Genomic DNA, 16,378 nt, shown 5'->3' on the forward strand with positions numbered 1-16,378 from the left:
GCCTGATGGATTGGAACAGATGTCCCTCCTTTGGCTGGACTGGCCCTCTGCTCAGTAGAGACTCCTGCGGTGTCCAGGATGTCAAGTCTCTCCTTGACAGGAAGTCCCTTGTCTGCCATGCCAAGATTCCAGTGATGGATTCTGCAACACTGAACACTATCATGGCCGAACTGCTGGTTAAGATATTCGCTGATGCACCCCGCAAGGTAGTCTCGTTAATCCTGCTTGACAGTCCCTTTCTGGTTGACCTGGAGAACCACCTGTCTGCGGTCCTAGGGATGTCAGTGAGTAGCAGTGAGAGAAAGGCCAGCTTCTCTTTGGAGCCCGCCGAGGTACAGAGGATTGTGGACTCTGTCTACGACCAGCTAGCACAGCGCTCAGGCTCCAAGATGATCCTGCAGACCAGTGTCTCTTCTAAGACCCAGATGGTGTCCAGAGATATTGCCTGCCTCATTGTGAGGGCCTTGATCTCTGGAGGATCCAGCTTGATCTCTGGAGGCTACTCTATGACCCCTGGTGACTGTGGAGAGCACTGCAGGGTAGACAGGCCCAAAGCTGAGGACTACTGGACCTTGGCATCCACTGGCGCTGTCCGCGATGCTCTATTTCTGCACACCATTGACAGATTAGTGAGTAACATCTTCCCTGTCGACCCTGCCGTATCGATGTTGGGTGAAGATATAAGGAAGCACCTCTGCTTGTCGCAGCAGCTTTGGGCTGTTATCCAGGAACTGTGGGCCAAAACACCGAAGAGTAAAGCTCTCCATCAGGCTCTGTTGAATCTGCCCTGTTCTGAACAAGACATGGGGGAGATGGATTATATGCTTGGAGATATGCTCTTTGCTGAGTACTCTGAGGCATTCCGGTCAGAACGTCCTCTGGATATCGATGCCTTTATCGAGGACGAGGAGCTGTGCTTTATGGTCTCCAGCATGGTTGTTGAAAACCTCCTCAATCACTGGACCCCTTCTGGAAGCAATTGCTTTAATCACAACCCAGTTGACCTCGTATCAGCTTTTGAAACTGAAATGAAGGTGGAAAAAGCCACGGTAGGCACTTTACTCTAAATACAGTGTGCATACGGTACTTTATTTCCACATCAAAGCTTGTACTGATGTTTAAAATATTGGTGTTCTTCCTCTTTACAGTTTGGAACAAACTTCCCTGACTTTTATTTCAGTGGCAAAACTATGCCCACTGGAGAGGAACCAAGCTTCTCAACCAGTGAGTCATTCGCTAACATTCAAATACATTTCCAAAGCACATACTAAAACATAACTAAATTCCTTGAGATATTTTCCCATCTATCTTCCAGAGGGACCCTGCAAGTCTTCCAAGAAAAGCGTGAGAGGGTTTCTACGCAGGGCATGGAAGGCTGTGAAGCGAGGACTCATCTGTGGCTGTGAACGAGCTGCTTCTGACCTGGATTAGACGCTGCACCCTCTGTTACCCCTGGATTACTTTACTGTACTGAAAAGGACTTGAAAATAGCTATTTGCAATAGCAACATTTGAATTATTATTTGCATGAATAAACTGTTTATTCTTGCTATTTTACTGTATTTGTTCAAATGACTTACTGCTGCATTTCTCACCTTCTGGCTATGGGAGATGTGTATTATTTAATATTAATATTAGGCCTATATTATGTAAAGATCATGACCAATCCTGACCCCATTGTTAGCCTTACATTCCCTGTTGTTGGACAGAAGAATAGGACACGGCCAGCATAGCATTTCAAACACAAAGGTTTAGATCATTGTTCATATTATATATAGAAAAACACATAAGTAGTAGACTAGGCTTTACTCTATGCATATTGTGTTATCATTTTTTCAAGTATCAAGTTTCCATACAATTGTATTAAATGCAGGGCCGGTTCTACACGGGGGCCTATAGGGGCTAGTACCCCTGTAAAAATGTCCCTGCCCCCCCCCCCCCCCCCTTTTTTTACACAGTTTTTCATCTTCCAGTAGGCTAGTCATCATGAAATGAGGAATGGACATTGCAGCCTTTTTTGCCCCAGTAAATAAAAAAGTGAGAGAAACAGAGAGCCAGAGCCGTTTGTAAGATTAAATGTGGATTTAATGTGGAGCAAAATGTAAGTATTCATCTGTGCCCCTCTGATTAAACACTGCCCCTTGCCCCCCCCCCGCCCCCCCCCCCCCCCACACTGCCCCTTGGCCCCCACAGTAAAATGTGTTTAGAACCGCCACTGATTAAATGAATGGTGGAATCAGACAGAATATGCAACCTCCACAACACTGAAATCACATGTGAATGTGTTTGTTGGCTGTTTGAAAACAACGAATCCCACAATGCAACTATTTTCCTTCTTCGTAATTGGTTGTCCTACTGAATGCAGCTATTGGTTGCCCTTGAGTAGGCTCCACCTTATTGGTGAATTAAACCAGATTCAAGAACTTGCACAGCCTGCACGGCGTTCTTTGACCTGAAGTCAGCGACGTGAACGGTAAATTGGAAAATTATTAGTTTGAGCTGTAGCGAGGCGTATATAGTAAGCTACAGTAAAACATGACTTTCTGAACATGAAGACTTTCCAACATAAGACGTATTCTTTGTTATATCAGTCTAGTTAATGGTCAAAGTAATTTATCTTGAATTTGATTAACTTGTATAGTACTTGAAGCTAGCTAACGGATTTGCTAGCTAACCATTTCCCACGTGGTTCTCTGCTGCCTGCTAGTGCTACACATTTATTTATACTACGCTCATTCATTTAATTCACAGATCACACAGGTGGAAGTGAAAGTATTTTCACCAGACTTGTGACGTTGGCGTACACGATCAAAGATTATGGTGAACCCCAGCGCTAAACCACGTGAGGCACCAAGTATGAAGCCGGTGAGTTCTCAATTGTTTTACGTTCAACTAGTAAAATTGGTGATTATGATGACTAATTTTTTTTCCCCAACATATCGACAGTGTTGACTACCCAGAAATTTAAGCCAAATGGACTGAATCATCAATTGCTCTTGTTTGCATATTCTACCACATCAGAATACTTCTAATGTGTTAATCTAATTTATTTTAGGCCTTTGATCCAGACTGAAGTACTCCATGGAATAACAAATGAACAGATTATGGTGAGTACTGAGTAAACTACGTATCTTTATGTACGTAAATGCCTGTATGATTGTGTGGACGTCAGTAACACTTACTTTGCTGCATTTCTGCAGATGTGATCAACGGAGGCATCCCCACATGTGGCAGGTAAGAATATGGCACATAACACTAAATTGTGATGCGTTCCCCCACCCCCTCAACAGTTGACTGTGACTACTTGGCCATTAATCTCATCTACCCGCTTTTTATCTTTCAGGTGTTCTCCGTCACATCAATGACCATTGTTGGAATCTGAAGTCGGCCATATTCTCTGAAGGTACTATCAAATGTTTACAGAATAACAGCATGTTATCCCCCCGTCTGGACTTGCTGCTGACTGTATGATGACTGATCTTTTTTCCCCAGCAGATCGACCCTGTTGACTTCCTGTTTATTTTAAGCCAATGTAGTCTGACACATCAGCCAGCAACACCAGTAGCTTTGTAGCACTTGTTGGGAGTATGGTCTCATCCAGTTTTCTTTTGCAGACCTGCTGAGCGGGTGTAAGGTGTCCCGAAACTAACTAAGATTGGGCCACTAAGGTATACCATTGCTTTGTCCCTAACGGTTTTACATGCAATAACTTTGACATGGTGTCAGTGATGACTAGACTTTTTTCCCCATCAGATCGACTATGTTGACTATCTTTTGATTTCAAAGCCAAATAAATCTAATGCACCAGTAATTCATCCTTTTCATAGCTTGTTTAGTTGTGGTCCTCGTTCACTAAAATGCATCTTTTTAAATTTTATTTTAGATTTGGAGGACTTCGAATCTGCTCTGGACTCTGGGTCAGGGTTGAGGATGTTAAACTCGAAAGGATTTTGAGTTTGTAATTCCTACTAGATATTCGTGGTGAGATTATGCATTGGGAAATGCTAAATTAGATCATCCTCTTTTATATGAACGGGGCATTTGCATGATACAGGCTCAAATTATGCAATGTATCCATACAGTATATTGTTTTCTATCCATTTTGTTTGTTGCAGTGCACTTCATTTATAGATACAGAAATAAAATGGACACTTGTGTTACAGCCTCTTTTTATATGAGATGATTCATATTAACCTGATGTATGCAAATGTTAAAATTAATAATTTAAGTGAATTAAATTTGGTGCAAATGTGTGCTATGCTTCAATAGTGTCACTTACGTAAGGTCAATTTATGTTTTGCAAAGGTAAATAAACTAATGTGTATAAATAATGTAAATGGTTTTGGGTTTCCTTTATGGGTCACTGTTTTAACAAGGAAGTAGCCTACATTAAAGGGCAAAAAAGACCTGTAGAAGGGCTAAATGATCTTGGCAACCAGGTAGTTTTGATTTTTTAATTACATGAGTGGGAAGCATCGGTCTACATTTCCATAAAACATTTCATTTTAATTATGAAAGACTGAAGTGCCATAAAACATCCTGTGACTAATTCTTACACTGAGCCCTATTAATTGATCTCCCTTTCATAACTCTTAAAATTATTGCGTATGACAGGATGACTGCTGGTAGCCACCAATAGAAAAGCTTTTGTCATGCTCACGAGTCGGAGTTGGGTCGTCAATCCTACTGTAATCAGTAAGATCAGGAGACCGCTGCAGGCTCACGAGTTGGGTAGTCAATCCTACTGTAATCAGACAAAAGCTTTTCAATTGGTGCCCACCAGCAGTCATCCTAATCCCATGGGTTGAAGTTACATAAAATGTCCATCCAATCCCAGGTCGCATGGAACAACAACAAATAGCCAAAGCTTGACGGTCTCTACTTGTTTGCGTTGCCCTCTGCATCCTGACCCATAAGGCTATTATTAGATTCTCAACCTGGATGTAAAATACAGCAACATGATTGTGCTCGTAGACCTATTGTTGATGCTCATAGATGTAACTATCTCCATTCTCAGTGCCATAGTCCAGACTGTCATACGGCCGCGGTTGAAGTGCATTGATGGAGAGCTCTGTCTAATCACAGGGGCCGGGGGGGCGCTGGGTCGTTTGTTCGCTCTGGAGTTCGCCAAAGAAGGGGCGCATCTTGTTCTCTGGGACTGTAATGCTGATGCCAACAAGCAGACCGCTAAACTTGCTCGGGAACTGGGTGTCAAGGTGCACACCTATACTGTGGACCTTGCGCGCCGGCAGAACATTTATGAAACAGCGGAGCTGGTCCGACGCGAGGTAGGGGATGTCACTATAGTGGTGAACAACGCGGGGGTGGTATCCGGACGGAGGCTGCTGGACTGTCCGGATGAGCTGCTGGAGAGGACTCTTTTGGTGAACTGCCATGCGCTGTTTTGGGTAAAGTTCAAAAAACCCAAATTATGAATTGTTATTGCATCTTAAAAAGAAAGAAAAATATACGAATACTATAACAGAAACTAAAGCGTCGAACGAATGACGTAAATGGGGCTGATTTAACGGGCCACTGTTGAGCTGCCTGTGTTTGCTCACTGAGGTGTGATGAAAAGCGCAGCCGCCTGAAAGCAAACACCACCTCAGGACATGAAGGCAAATGTCCAAAAAAGAGAGATTTATGATGTCAGCCCGACTGTAGCTTGATGTCCCTTTCGCGTTCTTTCTTAGGCACTAGCGAGACCTCAGATCATGAAAGAATGTGACCTCCAATTAGAAATGTGATTCTCTCAATATGATCCTCTTACTATAACCTCAGCCTGATGTTCAAAAGAATGAAGGAATAAGCTCCCATAGCACATCATCCTCTTATATTTGACTTTACTGTGTGACAACAGGCCCACCCTAAAATTTACAGAACCAGCTGACTGGTTGGCTTATGCATGCTTGGCTACAGATCAGAGTGGGGAGGCACTACAGGAATCATGGATCCCCATGGTTCCCTACACAGTTGGGTAATGACTAAATGTGTGTGTGTGTGTGTGTTTTTCTCTCATACAATAGATGACCAAAGCCTTCCTGCCTCAGATGAAAGCTAAGAACCATGGCCACATGGTGACCATAGCGAGTGCCCTGGGCCTCTTCAGCACAGCCTGCGTGGAGGTGAGGTTGGAGAACTTCCGTAGATGACGATGGCTTATTGAGTGTAGATGATAGTATGGAGTGTATTTATTGACGATAAAATAAGTGACTGGAATGAGTTTCCCCCTTTCTCTTTCCCCCTTCCAGGATTACTGTGCCAGTAAATTTGGGGCTGTCGGTTTCCACGAGTCATTGACCCATGAGCTGCAGGTGGAGGGTTTGGACGGCATCAAAACCACTCTGGTCTGTCCTTACATCGTGGACACGGGGATGTTCGCTGGCTGCGAGATCAGGCAAGACACCTCCATTACTTTGCTCGCTGCATTTTTGTATTGGTGCCCCTTATCGAGAACAACTGCGATACGTACCATGTATGCTATATGGTCAATTGCATGTGGACACTCATACGCTCAGTATGCAGACTCCTGCTTCTTGAACCTCATTCCAAAACCATAGGCATTCATATGGACATGGATCCCACTTGGTTTCCATAGCTGCAGGGGATGTCCAAGCTCATAAACAATAGAGTGACGATCAGCTGTCCAGCGTACACGTTGCTCCGTCACCACCTGCTGCACGCAATGTGTATGTCACCGATGAGGATAGTGTCTGCTATAACTGAATAGAGGTATTTGTGGATCTCTGTGAACCCCACCCTCAGGAAGGAGCTGCAGGGCCTGATTCCTCCCCTGGATCCCCTCTACACGGTGCAACAGTCCATGAACGCCATCCTGGGAGAGCAGCACATGATCTGCATTCCACGCCTCATGTATCTTCCCTTTGTCTCGCGGGCGTAAGTACGGCGTCCTCTACCCTCGGAGCCGTCACCGGACTGACGGACGGACCGGGGGCGGGAGGTCCTCCCGTCTAGCAGCCGTGTGTTCAAGCCCCTAGACCTTGACCCTGTGGTAACTGTGCACCTGCTTTCCCTTCGCAGTCTGCTGCCGTGGGAGGCCAACGTGGCGACGTACCGCTTCATGGGCGGTGACAAGTGCATGATGCCCTTCATTAAGAACATGGAGCAGAGGACCGCCAATGGCCACGTCAAATCCTCCTAAGGCCCCTGCTGTCTGACTGAATGACTGCCATTCGCAAATGAATCAACGGACCACTTCTACACACCACATGCTTATGTGAGAATCTGGCAAAAGGCCAGGGAGAGAACGAGCATCTTCTCACAAGTGGATTCTTAAGTGCGTGTACGACGTCACACGATTATGTGCAGCGACAATTTATGCGATACTTTTAAAGAGGACAATCCTTAGGATGTAGTATACATGTATGCCATGTTATAAAATTAACTGTGCAAATGTCTTAAGAATGTACATAATAAATACAAATGTCACAGTTTGACTTGACACTGACTGATTCACTATCACCAAGATCATGCTCTGGAGCTTATCAAATGAAAGCATACAGAATCATTACATATCAAACTTGGGCTTGACCTCAACTTGAAATGCAGTAAACAAGCAAAATACACAGATCGTATACAAGTGTCTCTTTTTATTCACATTCGTAGACAGTGCAGAAACTAAGACCAGACAGAAAAAGACAACACTACAAGAACATGCAACGATAACAAAAAATTGAGCTTTGTGTATTGGGCGAAGCAACATCTACAAGCTTCAATAGCCGTGAAGACCAAGAAGTTCAAACGGTTGAAAAACAAGGACAAAGGAAACACTTCTGCTTTGATTCTGCTGAAGAGGCTTGTGTCACCACCAGGTCAACCGAGGCAGCAGCTATATGGGTGATGGTTGTTAACAAGGTCGACTAGTCCTACCAAACATGATGTTTGAAATCGTGTTAATGAAGCCAGCCTCAAACAACTTGCCTTTACCACAGCAAGCATTATTTTATGGGTGAAAAACACACCATCCCATAACAAAGAAAAAAAGTGTTGTTCAATGAGGAGCTCGATATGGGAAACTTCAGATCCGCTTCTTTCTGTTTCGATAGTCCACTTAAAACCCTTTAAAATCCCAATAAGTACTAGATGAGCCCGTCGGTCGCACAGTTCGGGTGTCCATCATGAGTGTGTTTGGTCAGTCTTTCGTTCACTCAGGTCTGTAGCAGTCAGTCCCAGTCCCAATGTGGCACCGCGATGGAGTCACAAGCTGCACACTTCCTGTGCGGTGCATCCTGGTCTTGAAGTGGTGGTGACCGTCAGGGGGGCCGGCATCAGACCAGTTGCACGGTGGCAGCCTGCAGGTAGCCCTGGAGGTACTGGAGCGCCTCCGAGTTCAGACTGGTGCTCAGCATGGAGGGAACCTGGCAGGAGACAAGAGGCTCGCTTACTATCCAGAGGCCACGCCTCCAAACAGCACCACACGCCTCCAAACGCCACCACACTGTACTGTACTGTGTCTGTACTAATCCCACCCCCCCAGACTTACCCGTCCAGGGCAGGCCGTGGAGAGCTTGTAGAGGGACTGGGCCAGCAGGATCTTGGGGTTGCTGACAGCCTCTCCTATGGGGTCATGCTCCTTCTTGCCAGCGAAGGCGAGCTGGGAGAAGGCCGTCTGGTAACCGGGCGTGTCCTCGATGTCTATGAAGTGCTCGTCGTCGGGGATGCTGTCATCCTCGGGGAGCTCGAACAGACCAATCAGAGCCTGGAGGAGCGGGGTCCTGGAGAGCGGGAGGGTGGATCCGTTAACCTAGACACATCTCCAAAACAGCACCACGTGTCTGTGTGTGTGTGTGTGTGCCGTCCAGGTGTGTTCCTCACCAGAGCTTGGTGTACTCGGTGTCCATCATGGCGGGGCACTCCGTCAGGACCTTGGTGATGCCCACGGCACAGATCTTCTTCTCCACTGGCCCAGACACCTTCTGCACCTCAGGGATGATGATCTTCTCCAGCACCATGCCAAACATCCTGGGAGGGAAAACTCTGGTCATCAGGAGCTCTGGAACAGTGTGGACCACGCGGCCCCAGACAGCGGGTTCGGAGGTAGCGGTTTCTACCACTGCAGTCAGCTGGGTCATACTGAAATAAAGCTTACTGCAGTCTATTCCTGTGATAGTTAGATAGCTTTATTATTGATTTTTATTGATTAAAATATCTAAGTGTGGTTGTGTATTATATCATCCGTCACCAGGGAATAAAGCAGGCCAAATCTAAAAGAGTCATAGGAGCTCCGATCCAACTTCAGCATTCATTCTCAGTTTGTGACAGACTAGCGTGTTTTGCTGGCAGACTAGGATGAAAGATCTAATCAATCAAAGGAAAGTAGAGTTGTGTGTTCAATACAGAAGAAAAAAAAAACATCAAATCAATGATGGAAAACGGATGACTCCTGCCAGGGACAGAAATGCACCAGCAGGGCCCACACACAGCCACTCACTTTGGCTGGATGCTGTCGAATATCTCCTGAAGAGCGATGGCTCCGTACTTGACACAGTACAGGTTGATAAAGACTAGGAAACCTGCGGGGGAGATCACACAGCAGCCACGCGGGACCATTCAAGTTCCTGGATCTTAATAGGAGCCAAACGGGCATGTGAGGTCCGTCTATAAGGTATGAAAAGGCATGTGATGTGGAGAGAGAGAGGGGGGGATGCAATGCTGGGAGCCGGGACTCACTCTTGATGAACTTGGTGGTCTTGGAGCTCTGCAGCCTTTGGAACAGCAGGATGAATATCTGCTTCCTGTACTGAGTAATGGACTCCCTGGGAGAGACACACAAAAGACAACATGGCACATAACCCAAAAGCCCACAGTTTTTTTTTATCAAACCAAAAATCCACAGTTTGGAAAATTTGAATTGAATATCACATCCCAGACAGACGTTGTTCTCCACTCACGTTGGCATGTGCTCGATGATGCTGTTGAGCAGGTAGAAACCTTGGTGGTCGTTGGCCTTGGAGGCAATTAGCTTCTGGAACACTCCGAGCAGACCGGGCTGTAGGGGCCAAGACAACAGCTCAACTTCACATTTCTACTTCAAAAACATTTAGTACAGCCACAAAGGAGTGAGCATACAGAAGTGGCTCTAGTTCACTTCCTTCCGCGCTTCTTCCTCAAACAACATCCCTCGCCACCACCTCGTGTCAACGTACTATTTTATCGGCGGCAGAGTTGGCGATGGTGACGCCTCCCTTCTCGAGGTAGGCCTGGAGCAGGCGCACCAGAGGGGGGATGTTGCCCGTTCGCTCCCACAGGACGGGCTGCAGCAGGTGGGGGAACAGGGCCATGTAGGACTCGGGGATGGAGCTGGAGTGGATCTCCAGGAGCAGGGACATCACCTGGAACACGTAGGGCACAAACTCTGCAGGGGGAGGAGGAGGGGAGAAGGGAACACAAACAAAACAAATTGACATTGTATCAAGAATGATGACACGTTAAGAATGTTCGACGTTCTGTTTAGGAGAGCGAAGATCTGGGAGGTGCGAGGCTGCCCACCCTGGACGTCACTCTGGAGGATCTCGGTGAAGACTGGGAAGAGGGCCTCCTCAAAGCTGCTCACGGTGGCAGGATTGGCCTTGCAGGTGATCCTGATGGACAGGCACAGCGACTCAAACAGGTAGTGGTTGAAGTGAGGCTTGCTGGGGTTCTGGAAACAAAAAAAGTGTTACAGAAGACACTAGTCAGCACGGCAGCTTGTGAAGAGGTTTGACTCCAGTTGATGTTTGATCTATGCTTATCTAGGATGTGCAAAATATCATATATGAATATGTAATCAATTTAAGCAATAAGCCCCGAGAGGCCGTGGTTTACGCTGATTTTAGAACAGGTAAGGGGAGTTGTTAGGTACAACGCGAAGCGGAGTGCCGAAAACCCCCTTACCTGTTCTAAAATCAGCGTAAACCACGGACTCGCGGGGCTCATTGCTTTTCTAAAACTGTTACTACAAATATGTTATATGGTTTCATCAATAAAAACAATTAGAAACAAAATGGTTTAATAATAAACCGTCATTTCCCCGCTACTACAAAGTATAGTTCCTACATAAATCGTTGCCACGCAACTGCCAGATGGACATCTTTGCCGTCTTTTTCAATTTGAAATATTCGATGCGCAGTAATCTGGAATGTTAAAGAATGTTATGAGGACAACCTGTGAGGTTATGCTGGATTTTACAACGGCATGGAATGCGATATAGCCAATCACAATCAAGGATAGGAACAACCAGTTTTAGAACCACTATTTAGTCACAAGGTCAGTGCATCTAGTCATGTTCACCTTTACACCTTTGTTACTGTTTACTCATTGGAAATTGATTTACCAACTAAGCATTTTACTTTTATTTTGTTCTTAGTATAACTTTGAAGAATTACAGTGAAGTACCATTGAAAAGAAGCCGTTGTGTACGACAATCTCTGTGTAGGACCCATCTCACTAACGAACCCCTTAGGAAACGAGCGCTCCTCCCTCCACCCCAGCCTACACAGTGCAGCCGGGTGTAGGAGGCTGGCTCCGAGGTGAGTCACGGACGAGAGGCGAGGCCTACCTTGCTGACGAGGAGGAGCTTGTGAGTGAGCTGGCCAATCAGGGTGGGGACGTACGGAACGATGGCTTCCTGCAGCAGGGAGAAGCTCCGCATGATGGCTAGAGGAGAGACAGGAGAGCGTCAGAGGAAAGAGCTTGTCATCACAGACACACATTTTCGGTCCCCCCCCATTTCAAAAGAGGGGGGGGGTTTCATTTCTGGGTTCGGACGAGACGGGAGAGGGTGAATGTAACAGCAGAGCCGCGTGCCTTTCATGATGTATTCGTTCTCGGCGGAGCCGGGGAGAGCCAAGGACTTGAACAGGTGGTTGAGCAGCTGCTCCGTGAACGGGGCCATCTCAGCAGCAGTGATACTACAGAGACAGAAGGACACCAGGAAATACATCCCATTACAACACCCATCCTCCAAAACCTCACCAGTCACGTTTCCCCGATTCTACAGGCCAGGGTTGTCGAGACACAAAACACGGTGAAAGCCACCCATGAGTAATAACAAGGTCTAGATGTGGACGTCGGCGGGGGCCTTGGCGGGAGCTACTAACAGTGTGGAGTTGTTGGGGCCCCTCATGGTGAAGAGCCTCTCCAGGGCGTGGGCAGCGTAGGTGTGTTCCACCGTGCTCTCTGCCTGCAGGTGGGCCACCAGCAGGGGGACGGCCTGGAGCAGCTGCTCCTTGGGGAGCTGGAGGAGAGCAGGGGGATCAGATTCAATTCAACTTTATTGGTCACGGCTCAGAGGATGAGTCCAGAGACGACGAAATGCCGTGTGAGCAGAAGTGCAGAGGGAGGGAGGAAGCCGAGTGAGAGAGTGAGTGAGGAGGTCAGCTACAGATAAAGAGGTTTCATATTCACCCCGGGGGGTGGTGGTGCCGTTTGGTTAAAGCACGAGTACCTGACTTCTGAAGATCATGACGTACTTGATGGCGTCCGCCTTCAACACCGGGAACTCATTCACTGGAGGGAGACACGAGTGGCTGTTGGGTTAGGGAGTCCGGGGGCAGGAGGAAAGCAATCAGCCGTTCAACACACACACACGTTTCAGGTGACCGTGCGTGCCCTTACCGTTGGGGGACTTCAGGTCGGTGAGGATGTGGTTCACAAAGAATTCGGTGAGATTCACCAACTCATTCGCTTGTGTAATGCCGTGCTGAAAAAAAAGAAATGGCATACGATGAATTATGAATCCCCCCCCCCTCCCATAACACAAACCTCTGTACATAGCCTCTGTTTACCACCCCCTTCCTACCTTCTGCGTCTGGGCCTTGGAGGCCAGAGAGGTGACGAGGTAGATGGCCGCGTCTTTGTGCTTCCAGTTGGCCCCGGGGCTCTTGGCGTACTCTCCCAGCATGGAGTTGACGTAGCCCGAGAAGATGGCCGTGACGGGGCCCTCGAAGAACTTGCACAGGCCTCGCACCAGGTCACACGCCGCCCGGCGCCGGGTGTCGATGTCTGCGGAGGACGGAGGAGCGCGTTACTGGGCCACGCCCTGCACAGCAGGGGCCGAAGACTGGAACGACACGGCTGGAACACGACGGGGGCGAGGACAAGTGGAGGCCAAGTCAAGGAGGACGTACCTGATCCTTCTAGATCCCTCCGGATGTACTCCTCCGAGTTGTCCTCGAAGGCCTCCTCGTCGGCACCTGGGGAAGGATGAGAAGACGCGGTCGGTTGCAGGTGCGCGATCGTCAACTGACATCACGGAAGCTCATGAGTAGGATCAAGAGTTAAGTGTTTTGAAATCACTGGTTTTGCCTCTTTATCGCAATTTAATTCATTCCTTGAAGAAGATTCAGACTCACTTCTGAACTCCATGTTGGGCACAATGACCTTCTCACAGATGCTGGTAAGTGTGTTCTGGTCTTCAAAAAGATGCTTGTAGTGGGGTCTCTCACACACAGATGCCAGGAATTGGATGGCATTGCTCACAAGCTGAAAACCAAAGATGGGCAACGTGTATTCGCAAGGATTACCACCATCTACACACACAACAAGTGACACGAGCACGAGGTCTGTGGTCTCACCAAGTCATATTTGACCTCCTGCCCCGTGGACACCAGAAGGTTCCAGATGGCCGTGACGAAGCGAGGCAAGTACGGCTGGAACTCCTCGTCGTACTTCTGAGCGTACAGAGCAGCGTTGTCACAGATCTGAGACTTCAGCAGCTCCAGAAGCCCTGCCTCTTCTTCATCCTGGGGAGGAAGATGGCCGACAGACAAGACTGTCAGAGTCTGCGGCGCTCATTCGCCAAACCCCACTGAACTCTCACACCGACGCCATTCCTCCCATACTGCGGTGACGTCACTCACTTCCGTTTGTAACAGCTTGTTGTCCAAAGTCAGCAAGTTGTGGAAATTGGACATCCAGGTCTCCATGTTGTCCTCAAAGAACTCTGGAAGGTCCTAGTGGTGTGTGGAGAAAGACGTTTTGAACCCTGTGTTTCAACGTGCAATCACTATGACCTGCAGCTGTGTCGAGACGGAGAGGAAAGCCGAGAATAGAGAGACGCACCTGGAAGTTAAGGCTGTAAAAGAGTTTGGAGATGAGCGTGAGGGAGGAGAAGAGGACCTTCAAAGCGTTGATGTCTGTAGCGTGGGTCTGACACAGCTCAATGGTGGCCTGGAATGTAAAAAAATATATATATATATTATGTATAACAAACCACTACATAGTTCATTTTCATTTCATTATTTAAAAAAGAAATACATTTAAATTAAATTAGAAATGAGAGCTACACAGGTCCTCTAACAGGTGGTTCATTCAATTAGGAAGCATTTGAGGCACCATAGCTCGACATACTTTGAACAGTTCTGTCAGAGGGAGGGCAAACGTGTCCAGCACCAGCTTGATCTCCAGCCACAGCTCATTGGACTTGAACTCGTGGCGATACCTGAGGAAGCAGAAGACACACAACATCATTTCCTCCGACTGATGGGAGCAGGTGACCACTGAACAATCCGGGAGACTCACCTCTTGAAGAGCGAGTGTGCGGTGCGGAGAACCCCGTTGATAATGTGGAAGTCTCCGCTCTGGAAGCGAGTGACCATTTCGGTCAGGAGGTCAGGCCACTTCTGGGGGAAGTCCTCTCTGCCGATGATGCTGATGGCATCGCTCAACTGCACAGACAAGAGCAGCGCATGCGTGGTCAATGAACGCTGTCTTCGTCTCCATATTGTTTGTGAACTGATCATTAAGACAAATTATCAAACTCAGCATAGAAGCTAGTGCCAGACTTCGCAACTCCACAGGTCTGCTTTGTTTCATCTTAGGCTGGATGAGAGCATGGTTAACATACCTGTTTCTGAATCTGTTCAGGGCTGCTCAACATCAGATTGACAATGTTGGCCTTGATGGTGGTTCGATCTGGATCCGAGATTTTGTTTGGTTCATCCTCAACCTCGGGGGGGGGGGGGAAGAAATGTATGCAATGTTAGGACTGGTATACATTTCTCATCATAACATCCAGACCATATCTATTTTTCTCTCAAAACACCACCAAGTCCACACTCACTATGCGCCAGTTCCTTTTGATGTAATTCTTGAAGGTGACGGCTGCACAGACCCTGATCACGTTGTCCTGAGACTTCTCCAGCAACGTAAGAAGTAAGATGGGATAGTTCTGGCTTCCCTCAACAGACTCCAGGAACTTCTCAGCTGGTGAAGAGGACAAAGGAATAGTGTTTGAAGGCGCAAGGAGACTATCTGCTGTGACATAGGACACATTAACGAGCAATAAAACAGCAGGGCTTGATTTGATGGATTGACCACGCTTGAATTGTTCGGTAGGAAACATGTAATCGTAGACACGTATCATACCAGGCCGTCGTACTGCTGGATCTGGGTCCAGAGTTTTGCGGAGAAACTCTGTGAGAGTTTGAAGGTTAATATCATTCAGCTCCATGGTGCACTGGAGAAAATAGAGAGAAATAAATATTAATCTACCCAAAGACACACATGAAGTCGATATAAACAAACTGGCAGCAATTGTATTCTAGAGAGTGATCCAACAGTGAAACAACGTATTTTTTCTTTGTATTTACAAAAGTTGAGGCGCGGGGCTACCGAGTCAGAAAATGATACACCACGATGATGCTTGTTCGAAAATAGCAAGCTAGTAGCTAACTGGTAGGGCTAACCAGGTACATTTAGCCTCATCATTTAGCCTACTATAGCTTTCAATTATCGTTATGAATGTTTACTAGTCACATGGATTAAGAAGATTTTAAATATTACAATAGATTTACCAACTCATCTGCACAACATTGCATAAAGTTGGCCTAACGCCGTTACGTTAGCTGGCCAGCCATAAGGCTAGTTATGCTAAATAAAACCTGAACTGTGAGTGCCAAGAGTTGGCTTAACATGCTTGCCTGCTAGCACTAGTTCTCAGGGATGGCTAACTAGATCGAATCAGTTTTGTTTTGTTACTATGTATTATTAAGGCTATTGACCTAGTTAGCTAATAGCCTACTTTGACTGAGCCAAGTAGCTAATGTAAAAAAAATATATATCTAAGTAGCTAATATTAGCAAGCAAGCTACCCACAAGTAGACATCCTCGTGAGACATGAGTTGCATTCTGTCAGGGTTTTGACTAGCTAGCTCTTAAGCTAGCGGACCTGTCATAAAACTATCTCGTTTGCAGATATAACTGACATACAACTTTATAACATGACGACTTCTTACCGTTTCAAGCTTTTGGCGTCCCAAAAGTATTTCGCCGGCGTGTATGGTCCACTAGCTACCTGACAGCCTCTTTTTTGCTAGCTTTCAAAAGTCTCAAGCAACTGCGCGGTCTGAGCAATGCGCATGTGCACAATATGTCAAACG

General features: G+C 46.9%; 2 protein-coding genes, 1 long non-coding RNA gene and 3 other non-coding genes across 6 annotated transcripts; 5 read left to right on the forward strand and 1 right to left on the reverse strand.

The window, feature by feature from the left end:
* Positions 1–2,422: 2,422 nt before the first annotated feature.
* LOC124478667 lies at positions 2,423–4,328 on the forward strand. Its single transcript, XR_006957258.1, has 7 exons — positions 2,423–2,472; positions 2,751–2,864; positions 3,055–3,106; positions 3,200–3,233; positions 3,343–3,402; positions 3,614–3,667; positions 3,883–4,328. It is a non-coding gene; the product is annotated as an uncharacterized LOC124478667 (long non-coding RNA).
* On the forward strand, positions 2,900–2,990 carry LOC124478868. The gene has a single exon (XR_006957281.1). It is a non-coding gene; the product is annotated as a small nucleolar SNORD12/SNORD106 (small nucleolar RNA).
* Positions 3,458–3,549, forward strand: LOC124478869. The gene has a single exon (XR_006957282.1). It is a non-coding gene; the product is annotated as a small nucleolar SNORD12/SNORD106 (small nucleolar RNA).
* Positions 3,714–3,808, forward strand: LOC124478870. Its single transcript, XR_006957283.1, has one exon. It is a non-coding gene; the product is annotated as a small nucleolar SNORD12/SNORD106 (small nucleolar RNA).
* Positions 4,329–4,890: 562 nt separating the features above from the next.
* On the forward strand, positions 4,891–7,253 carry LOC124478712 (retinol dehydrogenase 10-like). Its single transcript, XM_047037096.1, has 5 exons — positions 4,891–5,407; positions 6,026–6,124; positions 6,251–6,396; positions 6,765–6,896; positions 7,041–7,253. The coding sequence occupies exons 1-5, from the start codon at positions 4,958–4,960 to the stop codon at positions 7,159–7,161; spliced, it is 948 nt and encodes a 315-aa protein (XP_046893052.1). The 5' UTR covers positions 4,891–4,957; the 3' UTR covers positions 7,162–7,253.
* Positions 7,254–7,589: 336 nt separating this feature from the next.
* On the reverse strand, positions 7,590–16,336 carry cse1l (CSE1 chromosome segregation 1-like (yeast)). The gene is made up of 25 exons (XM_047037167.1): positions 16,235–16,336; positions 15,366–15,456; positions 15,061–15,203; positions 14,845–14,946; positions 14,520–14,665; positions 14,349–14,439; positions 14,061–14,168; positions 13,859–13,951; positions 13,574–13,741; positions 13,352–13,481; positions 13,127–13,192; positions 12,799–13,001; positions 12,615–12,699; positions 12,445–12,506; positions 12,098–12,234; positions 11,805–11,908; positions 11,557–11,654; positions 10,509–10,659; positions 10,166–10,374; positions 9,911–10,008; positions 9,690–9,775; positions 9,451–9,532; positions 8,835–8,981; positions 8,503–8,734; positions 7,590–8,377 (listed from the first exon to the last, which is right to left on the reverse strand). Exons 2-25 carry the CDS (start codon positions 15,448–15,450, stop codon positions 8,288–8,290), a joined length of 2,916 nt encoding a protein of 971 aa, XP_046893123.1. The 5' UTR covers positions 15,451–15,456; positions 16,235–16,336; the 3' UTR covers positions 7,590–8,287.
* Between the last annotated feature and the right edge of the window lie 42 nt (positions 16,337–16,378).

This window comes from Hypomesus transpacificus, chromosome 16 (genome assembly GCF_021917145.1).
Source record: "Hypomesus transpacificus isolate Combined female chromosome 16, fHypTra1, whole genome shotgun sequence".
Taxonomy (NCBI): domain Eukaryota; kingdom Metazoa; phylum Chordata; class Actinopteri; order Osmeriformes; family Osmeridae; genus Hypomesus; species Hypomesus transpacificus.

Excerpts from the sequence above, each read along its gene's own strand:
- LOC124478712 (XM_047037096.1), top strand. The coding sequence starts at position 4,958 with ATGATTGTGCTCGTAGACCTATTGTTGATGCTCATAGATGTAACTATC. Across the intron at positions 5,408-6,025 it reads ACTGCCATGCGCTGTTTTGG|ATGACCAAAGCCTTCCTGCC; the intron begins GTAAAGTTCAAA and ends CTCATACAATAG. Across the intron at positions 6,397-6,764 it reads TTCGCTGGCTGCGAGATCAG|GAAGGAGCTGCAGGGCCTGA; the intron begins GCAAGACACCTC and ends CCCCACCCTCAG.
- cse1l (XM_047037167.1), bottom strand. The coding sequence starts at position 15,450 with ATGGAGCTGAATGATATTAACCTTCAAACTCTCACAGAGTTTCTCCGC. Across the intron at positions 12,700-12,798 it reads CCAAGGCCCAGACGCAGAAG|CACGGCATTACACAAGCGAA; the intron begins GTAGGAAGGGGG and ends CTTTTTTTTCAG. Across the intron at positions 11,655-11,804 it reads GAACGAATACATCATGAAAG|CCATCATGCGGAGCTTCTCC; the intron begins GCACGCGGCTCT and ends TCTCTCCTCTAG.